Raw genomic sequence first — 18,519 nt, 5'->3', positions numbered from 1 at the left:
TACACGTCATTATTCCGATCTTATTTGGAATACTGCAGTATTCCGGTTACGATACAGCCCATGTAAAGGCCTTATTCCAAACTGCAAAACCTGGTTCTGGTCTTATTTTGAATATGAAAATCTGAATAACGTAGGCTGAATATGCTGATAATAATCTGAAAATGAAAACTACCAAACTATGTAATTCCATTTATAACTCTTAAACATGGTCTGAAAATGCTTTCACAAGGTGTCTTGGGTGTCAGCCAGATAGTTTATTGTAGAAATGTTGCAGCAATCACTTCTGGACCAATGAGGAGACAAAAGTCTTCATTTCTGCATTGAAGGAATTAAACTTTATTAAAATGTAATGTTAAAAATTGTGGCAATACATGGGCAGAAAAAGACATTGCACTACCAATTTGCTTAAGGCTGTCGCAGACCAAATTAAAGATGCTGAATTCAGTCATTTTAGTGGAAATTATATTTATTTAAGTTTTTCTGACCTGTTTACTTGCAACCTTTTGGTAACAAGGCCATTTCTGAAGTGTAGTGCTAGATGAAAATATAAATTCTGTATAATTATGTCCCAAAAGCAGCGTGCCACCGCCCCCCCCCCCCCCCCACACCCCCCACTATTGTTCTGCCTGTACCATAGGTAATTATAGACTGTACTGGACTCCAACGATAATGATGTTTCTTCAGTTTTGTATCAGAGACACAGTAAATGTCCTTCTGTCTTACCAGGGCCTGTGATCTTTGGGTGCACTGGCAGTGATTGCAGTCTTGTATATAAAACTGCTGGGCTATCTGAAGTGAAACATCAAAGAGGCACAGAGGCCTGGCAGTTGCAGTTTCATTTGATCAATGTAACCCCTCCCCCTTTGCAAAAGAACAGTTTGCCATTACATACATGGGCAGCTTGGCCTCATAAAAGTTTAACATGCGGTATGTGTCATCAGTTTTGTGATTTGTGTGGATCGTGAAATAATTGCCTTCATCCTTCTTTTTTTTCAGGCAATCTCCAGATTGTGTGATGACAAATATAAGGACTTGAGAAAAGCCGCCAAAAAGCGGTCGGTGAGCGCGGACAATCTGACCACGGTGCGATGGGCGCCCGCCATCATATCCTAACAGGCCCTGGGGGGGGGGTCAGGAGAAGGGGTCGTCCTCCCCGGGGAACTTTTCAAACTCAGCTAGATGCCTTCACAGTGCCTGTGTGTGCTGCAGCACAAAAGACCACCTTTTCATTTGTGTGTATGTGTGTGTGTGTGTGTGTGTGTGCGTGCGTGTGTGTGTGTGTGTCTGTGCGCGTGTGTCCCTGAGCATTGTTATTACCGCTGTTGTTGCTGTACAGATTTCTCTCCTGTTGGCACAAGTATGAATCTGTGGCTGTGAAGTCGCTGGGCCAAGGACAGTCAGACAGGAGACGGTGCATCTGCAGACCCACGCACCATTCGAAAAGAAAAAAAGCAAAATGACAACAAAGAATTGCCGTGGCGGCAATGAACATTCTCCTGACTTTTGTTCCTATTTCTCTGACTTTTATGGCTGGTATTTAAAAAGAAAAGAAAAGAAAATGATTTGCAGACATTTACAATGGTTTCTTATGTTTGGCAGATACATTTTGTACATTCCTATGGTTTTAGTACTAATTGATTTGAAGAAATTCCTCTCCCAAGCACAAATGAGATAAAATGTGCAATGTTTCCCGAATCTTTGTACATTCCTAATATTTTCCCTCTACCGCTCTCAAACAATGGCTGCGACCAATGGACGGTGCTGCGGTTTCTTGGGCTGACACGCCCCCAACATGCCAAGTTTATATTTAATGTCTATTTCCATTCTTCGCGCAGCTGAGCTCTTGCCGTAATGCAGAAAACCGAGAGCGTTTCTGTGGAAGATGACGAAGAACGCCCTTTGGACAGCGACTTTTCTTACCTCCGAGAACCACGGGCCTTGAGACTAGGGAAGAGGACCTAACAGTTTCCTGTATAGATTATTTCATCATCGCTGCAATGTTCTTATTACTTGAGTATGGCTTGTCTTATGAGAATCGGACCTTCAGATATGGCAGACCACTGACGAGAATGGACAGTAATGAGGGAGAAGCTCTGACATTGCCTACCTAAACAGACCGGCTTTCCTTCGCAGTCGTTCGTCCTGCTCAGGTTGTTTACAAACACGCGTTTCCAGGAAGAGAATTGTGAGTGTTGCTGTGAAAGAATCGGTGGGGAGAAAGGGTGACCGTATGGAGTCTGTTAGATTCCCTCCTCCTCTGCTTCTGATAGCTATCCTCCCTCGGGTGACCCTTTAAAGGGTCGGGATACCACCTTCAGAACCAGCCTCCCTCTCAGGGTGTGGTCATGGCAGCCGTCCTGTGTTCCTGATCAGTGCGGGTCTCTCCTGGGCCGCGCCCGTACGGTGCCACTGGAACAGCACCCGAAACCCCGAGAACCCGAGAGAGAGACGAGGAGCTACAGACGGACAGAACGAGAGAGGGCACTCGGTGAGAAAGAGAATAAAAAAAGAGATGTGGAGTCAGAGAGGTAAATTTGAAAAGAAGGCAAATGATGGCGAAAGGCACAGAAAGAGGCTAAATTTGAAGAGGAAATAATCGTCTACTTCGAAGGAAAAAATGGTCCATCCAATGTGCCCAAAAGTCATGTTGAATTTCCATTGCTTTATTTTATAATTATTTTAAAAAATGATTTGCTCCTTGATTATTGTTATGCATTTTAAAATCCTTCTTATTTATTCCATTTTTTTGTTTTTTTTTATGAGGGAGGGAGATGAATTTGTTCTTTACCTGGCTCTCGTGAGCTGATTCTCAGCCTAAACCGAACCAGTCACCCAAAGTAATTAACATACTCCCTCAACGACCATGTTTACAATGTAACAATTAGCCAATCAAGTAAACCACAAGAAGCATGTGTGGAGAGGCTGTGAAAGCACAGTGTGGCCATTCACCTAGCAGTGGAGGTTCAGTACCACCAGTCAACCCATGACATCCAAATATGACCCTGACGCCCAAAAGCTTGGTTGTCCCTTGAAAGATATGCATGTTGGTTATCATAGCATGTGGTGCATCTAGAGTAAGAGGAAGTACAGGCAGTCCAAAAAGAGAATAATAACCCCTGGGAGTGTTTGCGTACATGTTCCTGGATTTTTGACTTGTTGGACTGTGGAATTTTCCATTTTCAAATGCTCAAGAGATGCGGTTTTATTTCTTATTCTATCAGGAAGAATATAAATGATCACGCTTGTAGGAGAACGGGATGGCAGGCTCATTTAGCTTTTGAATTCGCTGATGCCTGTACTAAGATCCCGTTGCATCCTGTTCTTCCATATGTGACAGAACACAAGGAGCACGTGATTAGCATCCGCTCTCTTAAATATTTATTTTCCGAGTACATCATGCAGCACTAGAGAGATAAGTGGTCTCCAATCTCGAACCCCTAAGATTAAAGACAATGATATGAAATAGAACAAAGTAGGTATTTTGGAAATTAATTTTGTAAAGTGTACATAAAATCTCTTGAGACTATAACTTAAAAATGTGCTGAAATATTGAAATATTTATAGTCAATAACTGGTCAGTATTTATGTGATGGAAAATGATGATGGTTTCATTTTTCCCCTTATTTTAGTCCGGATCAGTTGTAATGAATTGAACAGAAATGACAAACTCAGCAAAAATGTTTTATATTGGTAATTTATTGTTTGATAAAAAAAAGAATTAGCAGTATTTTATTATACTTCACATTATGAGCAATGGTTCCATTGATTTTTCTGTGAACATTTCCCCATTTCATTTCTGTAAGTCTAAACATTCTTGAATATGATAAGGAAGGGTGAATTATCTGGCTCAGAGTAAATGCATAAATGTTTATGAAAGTGTCCAAAAGGTGTTTTAAGTTTTAAACCCAATTTTTCATTCTTGTAACCCATCTTCCGTGCACAATCAGTGATTGGTACTTACTGTACCATCTGATTTGCATTGAAATATAGAATCAGGACTAAGGAAAGTATGTACAAATAATGTGATACCATTTTGCTCTTACACCTGTTAAATGAGCAATATTATGATAAAGCCCCTTATTGTACCTGAATCATAAAATCACTAGTTATAAAAAATTGAAAAATATTCTCACGACCAAAGAAATGTATATAACATAGAGAAATTACTTTAGTACATTGAATTCAAGATTTTGACACAAAATAACCAATTAGCTGATTAGCTAAGTACTTCCAATAAAAATCCAGGCTGATATAATTGAACTACAATGGTGCGCTGCCATTATTTTATTTCAAAGTAGTGTTGTCAGTTCAGTTCACATTGCAAGGAAACCACTTGTACTCAAAATTGATGCACTTGCTTTGTCCAGTCGAAGATAATTGCATTTACAAAATGAATGGTGAAATCATTGTGGACAGCCATATCGTTTCAAACTCGTTTCATATAATTGTTTCATATAATCATGGCCTAATTATTTGTGCTTCATTTGCAATGTGATTTAATGACTGCATGTTATCATTAATACGTCAGCAGCCTGAGGTGGTGTTACTGAAGCTTACACTGAGACTTAATTAGGTGATATATTTGCATTTTGGCTCATGTTTCTACATCTGTGGTTGTTATCCAAGTAAAGGGACATTTTCAATTGCCCACATGTTGATTCATGTCCCTATGTTGTCTTAACCTACACTCTCTCTCTTACTTTCTCTCACATACTACCCCCCCCCCCCCCCATACTCTCTTTCTCACACACACACACACACACATTTGAAATTAAGACACCCTTGCACAAGTTATATTAAGGATTTATGCTGAAGTTGAATTCAGTCCCTGGTTTTTTGTACTAATGAAGCTGAAGGAACTGGAAATATGGTCTAGCTTGGTTAGTCATGTTTGTAGCCTCAAAACACACTGTTGAGCTCATGCATATGTCAGTGGCAGGACAAACACAATATGATGTTCATTGCCAATATGTAAAAAGTGATGGTGCTGTACTGGAGTATAAATATAATGAAGGACCGGCCCTGGTAATGAGTGGAGGAGAATTGCAGTGCATTGTGGTCCTTTCTGCACACCATCTGGAATGACTGAGAATCTGGAAATGAAACAACTGCATGAAGCTGTGAAAGACATAAGAATTTGTCCTTGGGAAAAAGTGGAGATATTCTTGTGAAATGTTTGAATTATTTGAAGATTGTATATCTTATTTATCGTATGTGTGTACATACAGCCTGGTGTTAATCTCAGAACTAAAGTAAACTCAGTCCGTCAGGGCTAAGCCTGTGGTAGACTGGTGATTGGTGTTATAGCATTGTGCACTGAACTCTACCTCTGCATAGAGTCGTTTCCTTTCTTTTTTAAATTTAGGATTTACAAATTAAAATTTTTAATGTCTTTATACTATTTGTGGTTTCCTGTGCTAACAAAATGACTGCTGTAAAGGTGGATTCTGTTTAGCCTTCTATCCTTACTTGTGCTATTCTGCTTCAGTTTTCTGTTCACTCCTCTGGGTTCGATCTGTATGCTAGCCTTCGCTCCGCTCCTGTTCTCAGTTTGCCAAATGCAGAGCAGTGGTTCTTGGGTATTCTCTCTGATTGTATCTCTCTCTTTTATTTCTTTCTTTCTTGGTCTGTTTGCATAGTGGTCTTGGTCCTGCATTTCATTGCGACTGGGGACGGAGTTGCTGCATGCTGTCCTTTTTAAACTATCATTTTACTGACAGTCCAGTTTCATAAAAGATGTTTAGAAAACTACACAAGAAATAAACATTTCAAACTTGCAATAAAAAGGCCTTCTCTGCTTTCATTGAAGAACTATCTGTATTTTGTGTGAATGTCCTTCGGCCTTGCTCGCGAATGAAGGAGCGTCTTATGTTTTATGTATGGCAGTAATTTCCAGTGTAGGATTGGTCTGGATAAGCATGTTTAGTCAGTTAAACATGTTTATATGGGGCTGTGTTCAAGAAGAGATCATGGGGAACTGTTGTTTGAGCAGTGATGCTGCTAATCATTACTTTTAATTTTTTTATGGTATCCTAATACCCAGCAATTCATTTTTGTCCACTGGAGGGGACGTGCATCTCTTGTTTTAATCTCAAGAACCGTATATTCTACTATGCTGAAAACTACACTACAAGGGACACTCAATAAAAGGAAAATAATGTTTTTGAAAATGTTTTTTCCACAATGTTTTTGTCATTCAAGGCACTTGTATTATGTCAAAAATTTAAATACTTTCAAAACCTTTTTTTCTGAGTCTAGGGAGAATATTAAGCTATTCTGTGTACTTACATGTGTGAGATGGAGACACCATGCATTGTTTTTGAATACACCCAAATACAATTCAAGCATAGAAATTTAATTTTTTTTTTTTTTAAACATGAAATAACTGAACATTAAACAAAACATTTGTGGAGTTAAGCATTCAAAATCAGAATAAAAGTTCAACCTTTATTGGTTGGAATCCAAGTAATAGCACATGAAGTGCCCTTTAGCGTTTGGGTGTAGAAGGCTTCTTTAAAAGCCCATTTCACCTGGTATTTACCCATTAAATAGGCGATTAACTGCCAATAGAGCCCCCTCTTCCAGCTCCTCACATCCTCTAAAATGTACCTTTAAGGTAACATGCCTGGAGGAGGGGCTAAATGTCCTCACCGTCATGCTCAACAGGAGGAGGGGCCTTCATTAGCAGGCAGCTCTGGGTTAACACCTGTTAATAGGCAGTGCATTGTAATCCAACAGGACTTCTGAAGAGGCAACATTAAACAGTGGGAACCAGAAGGAATTCAATACTACATGTATATAAAAACCTTTCATACAAATATACAAACATGAAATGTAGATTGTGTGATTAATTTGGCGGACACAGCCACCAAATGTGACACTATTCAGTGCTCCTCAAGCTTACCTTATTGCTGTAAAATGTAGTTAAATTCCCTGGGACAGGAGTTCCCAGTAGTCCCCTCCTGCATCTCCAAACTGCTGTTCTTATTGTAAAAGGAGTGACTTTATTCCACTGGTGCCTGGCGGGGTGAAAATGCTTTACTTAGTTGTTTTTTTCCCCTATCATACAGATTTGATCTGCCTACACAGCAAAAAAGAAAAAGAAAAGAAACCTCCAGCTATATCCACATTCCCATATTTCTAAAGACTATGTTTAATCTGATGCATTAACCCAGATTTTTCATTTAATATTTCAAGTAGTAATTACCTTGCTCGTCAGTTGATTTTCAACTCCAGCGTTTTGTTTTGTTAACAGGGCTGAGTCATTTTTTGTAGTCTAATGGAAACAAAACCATCCTCACACCTCTTTTCTGTAGATAAAGTGTGTATAGTGTGTGGTTAGAAATATGACATACCAGATATTAAGTTTGCACCATTCCTATTAGTGATTAATAAAAAAAGGCCGAATAGGTGTGTGTGGATGTAGATGTATGTGTGGTGTGTGCATGCATGGATAATTGTTTGTGTATGCGTAGGTGGTGATAGCGTATTAAGTGATTTTTCTTTGCGTGCTGTTGTTGTTGTTATCTGTCAACACTCCTGTCTCAGAGCCACCCACAGCTCCAGCACCACTCTGGCCTTGAATGGCTAATCTGACACTCCGCATACAGGATAACACAGGAGGTTTATTCACCTGTCAGTTTGCATATAACTTGTGCAGCCCAGTAACTGTGTACGGAACCGCGGGACTGATATTTCGTATTTTAACAGTGCATACTCTAATGCTGGTCTGTAAATCACGACAGCTATGTGGCTCTGCTAGTCAAAACAAATCTAATTGCGTCTATTGACTATCAGCAACAAATCACCAAGCCTGAGCAGATAGTCTATGCACACATTAGACTACCATAATTACACAATCAAGGTACTGGTAATTGTGTCACACAAAGAGACCTCATTCACTGTGTATTTCAGCGATGTCAACCATAGCTTTAAAAGCGCTCACCCTGGTGACAATAGAGTTCTCACTTATAAATAATTTCTGTTGCGCTGCGTGTGCTGCTAGCACCAAGGTTCTGCTACACACAATGAGCAATCCCTACAATTCAGCCGTTGGCTAAGAGGCGCAGGTTGCTTGGTTATGTAATATTGTTTGAGCCCTTTATAAGCTCTCTGAGTGATTATTGCTGGGCATTTACTCATTTCAACAACCATAAATCTCGACACATTAGTGGGGCACGCTGCATATTTACTTGGATGCCCAGTTGTCTCTCCAAAAAGCGGCATCCACAGAGAATTCTGGGTCCGATAATCACCCACTCTGCCACTTGGTCCACTTGTAACCTAGCGATGCTGCGGTGCCCATCAGCTAAATGCATATCAATGGCTTAATGCCCATACCGTTTGCCAATCCTGAGCCATGAAACTAGCTGAGTGACATTTTAATGACTTCTCTGCCTGTGTCTAACTTGCCAAACATTACTGGATTTTTTGGGGTGTGGGTTTTAAGGACCAGACTTTTCAACATTTGCTTGATATTATAAGCGTCCATCCGTGTTTCAGATTTTGTTATTGATCAATCGAATGCTGCGTGGACATATTTCAAAAGACATGAAGATTGTAATTATACAGAGAGGCTTGTGTCAGACACTCGTTGAGTCATTCAGCATTGAATATTTTCCATTGTCTGTGAGAACTTAATACCTGAATTTAATGAGTAATCCGGAGGCTTGCTATTCTCCTGCAAGGACGACAGGCCCCAAAATATCTCAGCAATGCCAGGATGCTCACATGCCGTTGGACAGTAAGAATAGCCACAATGGGGCTCACGTCTCCTGTCTTCTGTTGTCTGAGAGCAGTTGTTACTAGAAGAGAGGGGAGACAAAGAAGCAGAGAGCTAAGACGGGAGCAGGTTTTTGGAGGGAGGGGGCGTTCTCCTGAACTGGGGGTTCAGTCCAGGGTGCACCTTACGGAAAAAAAGGGCGGCGGTACGACAGGGCTCGGAGTCCGTGGTTTTCGTTCCCAGAGGTTTTTGTGTCACCTGACTGTCACCTGCTCCCGTAAGCCTGCCGCCTCTCCTCGCTCGACCCAGGCGGCCACCGTCCCGGTAACCTAAGAGCTTAGCCCGCGGCGCGGCTACCGCTGTCCTGGAGGTCTGCGCCTGCAACATGGGGAGACAGAGCGCCGCTGAGGTCCTCTTCCTCGCTCTGAACCACAACATCACCATTGTGGGTGCGTATTCTGACCACACGCCACTGCACATCAAACGAGACTGTCATTTCAAATTTTGCAACAGTCATACTGACACCCAGTAATTATGTGAAATCCACAATAAGATAATTGCATCACTACATTAAATTACTTTTGATCATAGCTAGTACGTATGTGTATGGGCATTTCTGTTCTGGTATACATACTGCACCATGAATGAGTTTGCCTTTCTTTTTTTGTCAGTACGATACACATTTACTGTTTGCAATGAGCCCGCTCATCACCAAAGAAAATCCCAATTACGACTGTTGTAGCTTTGAACTGACACCCCAAAGGAGAGTGAAATTACATGGGTCTTTCTGCCATATCACTTTAGTGAAAAAGAAACTGAATCTTACCTAGTGCAGCATTAAGTTTGAGCTTAAGTAGATACTCTACCTATAGCATAGAAATTTGGAGTTCTTGGAATATTCCATTATCCTTGGACTTAGTTGATACTTTAAAGATTAAGGTCAAGGCTCTTTTTATTTTAAAGGGTAGTTCAATGGACTTAATAGTTTAGCTATAAACAAAAATGGTTTTAATGTATAAGGCTTGGAAAGTAGGATTACCAGAAAACATTCTCTTTAGACGCTATGAAATATATCAATATTTTAAGAAAACTCAGTTAACAGAATACACAGGGAAAATTACAATACTCATAAAAACATTGCTTAGTGACTCCACTGAAAAAGGTCTGCTGTGAAAATTCAAAAGGCCACTTTAAACATGTGATGCACCAGGGAGAATCTTTCATATATTTTTGAAACATTCCTTTCAAGATATTGAGTTGAAAATGTTTGAGTCTGTCAGGTGTTTTGTTTCAAAGGAACATTTAAAAAACCGCAGTCTCGCAGCAAGGTGCTTATTGTAAAAAGTTCCCAAAGGCAAACAGCCATTATGCTAAAGGGCACTCACTCGTTTAAACAGAGACAAAAACGATCATTTCTGTACGTTCATGATCATAATCAATCTTAACAGCCACAAATGAGGGGGAAATTAAAATTTAACAAAAAGCAACGGGGTCTGATTGTTGGACTGAATCTGCCTTTAAAGTAGGTCTCATGAAAAGGATAAAATGAACTCCTCTTTGACTTTGAAGTGTCTCGAAGGCGGTCTGGGGAAGCACTCTATGCAAATGTTGGGGCATGTCACTAACAGTAAAAGAAATTCAAGGGAGGCGCAGTGTGTTGCCTTTCATTTTGTACATCCTCAGGGTATGGGGGGGGGGAGGGGGGGCATTAAACCAAGAGCTTCCTGGCTGGCCGCTGTCTCTGTCCTTGAAAATGCTTCTGAAGCGTGTGAAGCATGTGCGCCTGAATGTCTCTGTGACTGTGATTGGCTCAGTCAGGGAAGTGTACCTGAATGTCTCTATGTCCGTGATTGGCTCAGGTTGGGAAATGTGTAACTGAATGTCCACGTGCGTGTTATTGACTGACCATGGGAGTGTGCCTGAATATCTCTATTTGTGATTGGGTTGGATAGGGAAGATCTGGCTGGTGCTGATGGTCCTGCTGAGGGTCCTGGTGCTCCTGCTGGCGGGGTACCCCCTCTACCAGGACGAGCAGGAGCGCTTCGTCTGCAACACCATCCAGCCAGGCTGCGCCAACGTGTGCTACGACGTCTTCTCCCCGCTCTCCCTGTTCAGGTTCTGGCTGGTGCAGCTCACCACGCTCTGCCTGCCCTACCTGGTGTTCGTGGTCCACGTCGTCCACAAAGTGTCCCGGGGCCTCGCCGCGGAGGGCCGCGCCCCCGGCAGGGCCAAAGCCGCGCCCCCGTACAAGGCCCGGCGGGAGCCTGGCGGGAAGGCCGCCTCTCCGAGCGGGACGGAGAGGGGCGGGGCCCGCAGCTTCACGGCCGCCTACGTGGTCCACCTGCTGCTGCGCATGGTGCTGGAGGCCGGCTTCGGCGTGGCGCACTACTACCTGTTCGGCTTCCACATCCCCAAGCAGTTCCTGTGCCAGCAGGCGCCCTGCACCACCACCGTGGACTGCTACATCTCCCGGCCCACGGAGAAGACGGTCATGCTCAACTTCATGCTGGCGGTGAGCGCCCTGTCCTTCCTGCTCAACTTCGCCGACCTCGTCTGCGCCATCGAGTGGTCAGTCCAGCAGAGGAGCGGGAGCAAGACGGTGGTGGAGAAGGCGTACGAGGAGGAGCAGTACTACCTCTCGCCCCCGAGCGGGAGGAGCGTGGGGGCGGAGCTCCCGCTCCCGCTCGCCCGCGACCTCGTGACCTCCGCCGCCTTCCGCAAGAGGGCGGCCAGCAAGTCCAGCACCGACGAGGCGGCGTCCGTCCGCCTGGAGGCGCCCGGCCGCCAGACCGCCGCCTGCGACGGTTTCCCGCCTCCACCGCCGCCGCTGCCGCTGCCAGGCAACGGCGCCAACGCCAACGGCAACAACGTGTACGTGCAGGCCCAGGAGGATGCGCCCGAACGCGAGGGCAGCGACGCCCCGCTCTGCCCGACCGACGCCAGGGGGACGCCGCGGTCCATCCGCGTCTGCAAGCACAGCCGCCTGAAGCCGCCCCCGCCCCCCCGGCGGGACAAGGCCGCGGCCCCGCCCACCCCGGAGCTGTGCGGTCGGAGGGTGGGCCAGTACACTCTGGTGGAGCTGGCCTCAGAGCTGCAGTCCAACAGCAGCGACATGCAGGAGAAGCGGTCTGAGTGGGTGTGAGCAGCAGTGCTGGCTCAGTACTATGCAGAGTTTCAGTACTGAACAGGGGGCTGTTGAAACATGTGCATTGAGCCAGAACCTGCAGTGCTGAGGCTGGAGTAATACGGAAGTATGCGCCGTGAGGTGAATTCCCCTCTGAGGCAGTGTCCTGTACTGTACGCCCCGGAAAATGGCTACCTGGAGTGACAGTCGGCTGTCCTGACCTTCGCCATAGCAACTGTTATGAGCCTCAGCTGTTCTCTGAGTCATAAGCCCGGGTCAGCTCTGTCACCGGGTCAGCAAGCAAGGTCGGGCCCCTTGTTGCCCAGACACCAGGCCCCATACCGGTTCTGTGGGCCCGGGCCCTGGGGCGAGGGCCAGCACACGGAACCCTGTGAACCTGGGCTGAGCCTCGCGTAAAGCAGGCGTCCTGGGTGAGGGACGGCTTGTTCCAGAGCCTCAGAGCCCCGCAGAACTGAGCAGAGCCCTTTGCCATCAAGGACAGGCCATCTCCTGGTGGACACCAGCTCCCTAAGCAATTACTGCCAGAGCATGCTCAGTATTTATGGAGCTGGCTTGTCACACTATTTTAAGGACCCAGGGGGATTAAGGAGTGTGCTTTAGACATATATGACAACGAAAATAGAGCGCAACCGTTCAGCTGTAAGGGGAGACCGCCTCGATATCTGCCCTTCAAGCTGTGGGATGCCAGACATCGTGGTATTCATTTCGCCTCTGCCAAATTACCTTTCTGAATGCCCTACAATTTTGTTTTTTATTTGAGTCAAAGTTGTGTCAGTCAGAAGAAACAGCAATGAATATTTTATGAATATTGTACTAGTATGAATGTTTCAAGAAGATGTTTTACTTGCGCTTAATCATTTTAATTTCTTAATTTTCAAAAATGGCAAGGTTTTAAATGATGAGAAATTGCAGTTGTTATTGTGGGGAAGGACTTTTGTGCAATTGGCTGAAGTTGTATCATCAGCAAGTTGTATTATTACTGTGTATCAATGTGTATTCCATTACTTTTCAACAGCAGAAACATGATTACCATCATCTGCTGAGATTACAGGGGCTATATTCATGATAATGTCAGGTCTCTAAAAACACTGAAGCATTATCTTTGTTAACATACTAGTTGTTTTCTAGAAGATTTCAGATGCTGCAGCCAAAGTACTGTTTCTCTTCACTGTCTTCAGTTTATTGTCAGTTCAGACCGGTGGAAACATAATTTTTGATATCAGATATACAGTACAGACCAAAAGTATTGGGCCACCAGTGATTTTCTTTTAAAAAACCTTAGGTACAGAAGAATTCAGTTGATATATGTGCATGTATTGAATAACAAAAAGTATAAACATTTTTTCTATTTCTACCTACAATAACAGTTTGACTGAAACATAATCTGATGCTTCCTTTGGCTTTAATTTCAATTAAACAAATTATTGGAAGTCTATCCAATCGTTTTGCAAATGGATAATGGGAGGTCCGACAATGGGTAATTAAACTGAAATCTTATCTACATTACCACAGGTAGCCTAATACCATTGGCCTGTAGTGTGAGTAAAATAGGCACTAAAGCTGCAAGAAATATGACAAAGAAGAAGGCCTTAGCCAAGTAAATATGTTGTGGCAAGGTAATTCCCTGTGAGATATTGCAAAAAAGCTCAAGATGTCCAGGTGCAGTGTTCATATACATTCAGAAAAATCCAACTGATGAGCAGTAATATAAACAGGAGAAGACCAAGAAGATCAAGTAACAGTAACAAATATCTTGTGGTGTCTAACAAAAGAAACCATTGTAAAATTGCTCCACAACTACAGGAAGAACTCAATGCAGCTAGAGAGAAACCAGTTGCCCTGACTACAGTGAAACAGCAACAATGATGGTTCTTGGCCAACTGCAGACTTTTCTTTTGTTAACAGCACATAGCAAGGGCTTTTTTGCAGATAAACATCCTTTTAGACCAGAAGATTATAGTTACAGTTTGACTTTTTTTTTTAACTCCAGATGTCCTAATACTTTTGGCCGGTACTGTATATTATGTGAAGGAAAATGCTTTGTTCATTGAATTCTTTTAAAATGGTGGTTGTCTTAAATAGCAATTTATACAGGAGCCAGGCTGCCTTGATGATAACACTTGCTTCAATCTTGCAAGACCTTTCTGGGTTCAAATGTTTTCTAGTTTATTTTGGAATTATTATGGTATGATAACTTATTTTATAATTTTTCTTTTTTTTATCTCTAGTATATAATGCTTATTCACTAAATAAGACTGCAAGCTATTGCTCATAAAACAGATACGTGATTGTTTATGTTTCTGTGATGTACCTATATTTAATTTCTTTGTTGCATTTTTAATATTTTTTGAGAAAGGCATTGCAATTTATATGGTCTACTTTGTGAAAATCCAACAATAATATAAAGTTAGACAATTATAATAATATAAGGCATAATGCTGTTTTAATAAAATAATAATAATGCTGTGAAAATATAGATTCCCATGCCATCTTATCTGAGGCAGTACACAATAGTCATCCAATGATATAAAACATCTTCAACAATTAAAAAACAACAACAACAAAATTTAAATCAGTCTCATCCTCAACTGTTCAATAGAACAATCACTCAATTCACCAATGCTGTCCAAAGTGTTTCTGTTTTATGTCTGTGAGCCCATAACTTTCTTTTTGCAAGTACTAATATAAGTCTTGTGTTCATAGCTGTTAATGTTAGTAAAATGCAAGACAATACATTTAACAGTTAAGTTTCCTTTTTTATATACACATGTATATACACATAGATAAGGTCTGTTTTTTATAGTTCTCAGTTTCTGAGTGCAATATGTTTTACCAATTGTGAAAAATAGCAAAACTAACTAAATAACCTGTAAAAAGATACACTGCCCTCTAGTGGCAAAATTGTGTAAAGGAGCATTTAGGGCGGAATGACTGGTAACCTTCCTGTGACTCAGGGTTGTTAACAGCCTATCAACAGCACTTTGATCACAATAAGATACCAGTATTTTATCCACATTATTTGTCAAAATTGTATTCAATATCACTTTCCCCCAAGATTGGACTAAACATGACTAAAGCAGAAAACACAATTTATGGTACACTTCATAAAATGAATCTTACAGCTCTGAAGCACTCTTATAAAACCATAAACAAATGACATTGTTCAAATTACATCACACTTTGTGTCCTTATGGCAAGTATACTGTAACAATAAGCATATTATTGTCTGTTAATAGATGATAGCTATCCCTCAACCAACAGGCAGCCCAATCACTGTTTAAGACTGTTCCTTTTCCTCTTCTGTTCGGGACCCTCCACTCTTCTCCCCACTGATCTCAGATCAGCTGTCATGAAAGGAGAACTTTACAGGGCACAGTGGAACACCGAGGAGAGGAGTGCCTTCCCACGCCACACAGTGCAGAGCACACGGTGCCCCCTGGTGTCACAAAGCCTGAAGTGCAGTGGCAGTGGCTGGGAAACAGCTCAGTCAGGAGATAAAAAGTGAAGGCTTCCTCAAAAGGAAACATGATTCTTTTGTCTGTATCAGTGAGTCACCCACAGACAGACAGAACGCAGTGTTCCTTGTGCACGGGGGGAGGGGGGGGGGGGGGGGGGGGGGGGGGGGGGGGGGGGGGGTTGGGGGAGGGATGTGGTATAGCATGGGAACCCTGAAAAGAGGCAGTACACCATTCAGCCCTTGTCCACGGCAGGTTCATTGTTGCCGAGCAGTCGGAGGCCCGTCATTTGTATTGACATTTATTCAAAGGAAATTCTATTGGCCTGGAAATCAGTCAGATTGCTATTGTTCTGGCAGGCCAACTGGTTTTGCACCACCCCACTGGTTCCTAATAACCCATTTGCTTGACAAAGCAGTTTACAGGGATGGCAATTAGTTTTGATTTGACCAACAACACCAACGCTGCCTACCACCAGCAGCAGCATCCCCCAACTCACCTCCCCCAACTCACCACCCACCCAAGAGGTGTAGGGTCCCACCACAAAACAGCTAAGAACTTTACCAGCCTGCAAGGTTTGTGCAGGGTAGACAGTGTTTTAACTACGTCTCACCCATACATTCTGGTGTGTGGATAAAGGGACTATGCATGATAGGCAGGGACAGGTTTCAAACTTTTATGCCTTAAGTGATAGCTTTATATTGCAATACATTTTTACATTTTACTTCTGTTTATTTTCTCACGTCCCTATTTGATTGACTCGAAAATAATGTAAAACAGTTTCCTCTGCAATGAAAAGCATATCCCTAAGTATTAAAATAGACCACTGAAGTTTTGCGACTGATGATATCCTTGATTTCTGTGGCCTCGATCAATCCTTTTACAACATTAACACCCAAAGTCTATATCTACAGATGTACTACAGTCAGAACACTGGTCATGTTAATGAAATTCAGTTTGCTCTCCATTATAGTGTAAATGAAAAATAATGCATGAATAATAATGTTCCAGCAATGCTAGCTTCTGAAATAATTTCATAGCTTCTCTTCAGAAACATGCACACACACACGCATGCACACACACAAAAAACGAATTAACATAAAATCATGACAATTTGTGCTCTGTTCTGGATATCGACCATTACAACCAATGATAAAATCAGGAGTGACGCTTGCACGCATTTTAGCCTGTGTAAAATCTGAACTAATGAACTGAAACTGACATGCGACAGGCATACTGTTATCAATCACCAGTAGAAATGGCAGTATCTCGTATGCAGAATAATAACCTTTTCCAGGGTGCTTGAAAGAGGGTTATTCATCTGGCCCTGCTTCAGGGGAAATCTGGTCTGAATCGGATCGTCTCGGGTGTGCAGGGATGTGAACAGATGCAGGCTATGCGAAGAACTAAGAGCAGCACCCCCTTCTGAACAGGGACGGGGCAGGGCTGGCTTTCGTTGCCGAATGCAAGGATGAAAACCACACGCTGCCGCTGGATCGATGGCATGAATAGGCATGACCCCATCCATCGCCCGGCAGCCTTGCCTTGTTTCACTCCATCGGGCCGATTAATATTTGATGGCTGTTGGCTGTCAGAATTCGTCCGCGAGTGTGTGGATAGAATGTACTTTGCTGCGGGTCAATCACGCCAGTATATTAAAAAAGTGTTTTCGGCTTGTTGAACATGTGGGAAATTCCTTTAGTTGAGCTCTCAATCGACAATCTATTGATGGTGTAATACAAGGGTATTGACAGTAGAAAGCAAAGTTCTCACATTTGGATGATCATGAGCCTAAAATAAATTTTGACGGTAGCCACTGCTGCTTGAGTGTGTCAAACGATGTAAAGGTACAGGGGTACCAAGTGTTCATTCACCTGCATTTCATACCTGAATTAAACAGTACATACATCAGTGAAATACAAATGCTGCAGGAATTGATGACACAAGAAATCAATTAACAACACTGGTTTATTTAAGACCCCAATATAAACAACCGTGAGATTGTGTACAGACTGGCATCGTCAAATAGAAAACACGTTTACCACAGGTCGGGATAGTGCTTTACATCCTCGTGCATTTCCTTTGTTCATTAAATCTTTGGCGTGGTGACACTTTACTTAGTCCAGCCAGCAGTAACTTTGGCCCTGACAAATTACATGTCCATGCCGAACCTTACGTTCGCAGTTTTTATTTTTTTTATTGTTATACCTACACGATTTCCGTTTCCCCATCTTAATCGTGGTAACTTGTCTAACAAAAACCTGATAGGACGACAAACAGCTTATTGTAGCCACCAGATGGCAGTAGTAATTCAAACCTTTTCAGCAAATCTGCCTCTAGGCTACCTCAAGGCGACCTGCACAGATGTATTTGGATTGTAACACAGGGAGCAAATTAACCCCGGTATTCAAGTTAAATTCCACATTTCCCCTGCGAAAGTTTCACAGCATTGTGAATGATAAAATTTACATTCTCCAACAAGTCTCAAATGCATTGCAAATGCAAGTGTAACGGACGCAAAGTAAAGTAAACGTAAAGTAAACATAAGTTACTGCAAAAAGTGAATACGCGTGTAGAAATTCTAAGACATAGTGTTCTCTAAATCAGCGTTAACACGCGATCTTAAAATACGTGACAGAAATTATTCGTACCCCCACATCAAGTTGGTTAAACAGTAACACCCGACTTTGTTCTCAGAGGTCATCGCATATTGCAAAAAATGTGTTGTTGAAAACAAGCATAGCCTTGACTAATTGCACATTTCTACCTTGATTCTGCAATTTTATTCCGTTTAAAATTCATGGTCACAAAGCAAAGGATAATGCAAATTGTGGCTTGTGGGGATTTGGACTTCAAGTCTGTTTGAATGTTTCCAAATACTCTGATGTGCAGAACTGTGGACAACCTTACTCTAACGAAATGAAAACTGGATAAGATCTAATAAGCCCTGGTACATATAATATTATAAAGCTACTGCAAAATAAAAATAATAGGCTAATAATAATAATAAAATAATAAAATGTAATCAACTTGTATAATCCTACCTATTACGAAGATACTGACCATCGACAATGTCGCAGTAAACAATTTATTTGTTAATCAAAAGACACAGAGCTGAAGGAGGATCAAGCTTTTTGAGTAGCCTACAATTGGTTTGTATTATTGGTTTGAGCTTATTGACATTTTTAGATGCACTA

General features: G+C 42.3%; 2 protein-coding genes across 3 annotated transcripts in view; both read left to right on the top strand.

Annotated features, from left to right (window-relative positions):
• Positions 1–5,803, top strand: part of ccny (cyclin Y) — a 61,271-nt gene extending 55,468 nt beyond the window's left edge. For both annotated transcript variants that reach the window (XM_035414571.1, XM_035414570.1), the window contains one exon: positions 997–5,803. In XM_035414571.1, coding sequence (XP_035270462.1) covers positions 997–1,113 — 117 coding nt within the window. In that variant the 3' untranslated portion in view covers positions 1,114–5,803. The remainder of the gene's footprint in view (positions 1–996) is intronic.
• A 3,165-nt stretch (positions 5,804–8,968) lies between these two features.
• LOC118226509 (gap junction delta-4 protein) lies at positions 8,969–13,143 on the top strand. The gene is made up of 2 exons (XM_035416213.1): positions 8,969–9,171; positions 10,675–13,143. The coding sequence occupies exons 1-2, from the start codon at positions 9,108–9,110 to the stop codon at positions 11,862–11,864; spliced, it is 1,254 nt and encodes a 417-aa protein (XP_035272104.1). The 5' UTR covers positions 8,969–9,107; the 3' UTR covers positions 11,865–13,143.
• The last annotated feature ends 5,376 nt before the right edge of the window (positions 13,144–18,519 follow it).

The sequence above is a fragment of the Anguilla anguilla genome, chromosome 4 (genome assembly GCF_013347855.1).
Source record: "Anguilla anguilla isolate fAngAng1 chromosome 4, fAngAng1.pri, whole genome shotgun sequence".
NCBI classification, from domain to species: Eukaryota; Metazoa; Chordata; class Actinopteri; order Anguilliformes; family Anguillidae; genus Anguilla; species Anguilla anguilla.
This window is presented reverse-complemented; position numbering and strand designations above follow the sequence as displayed.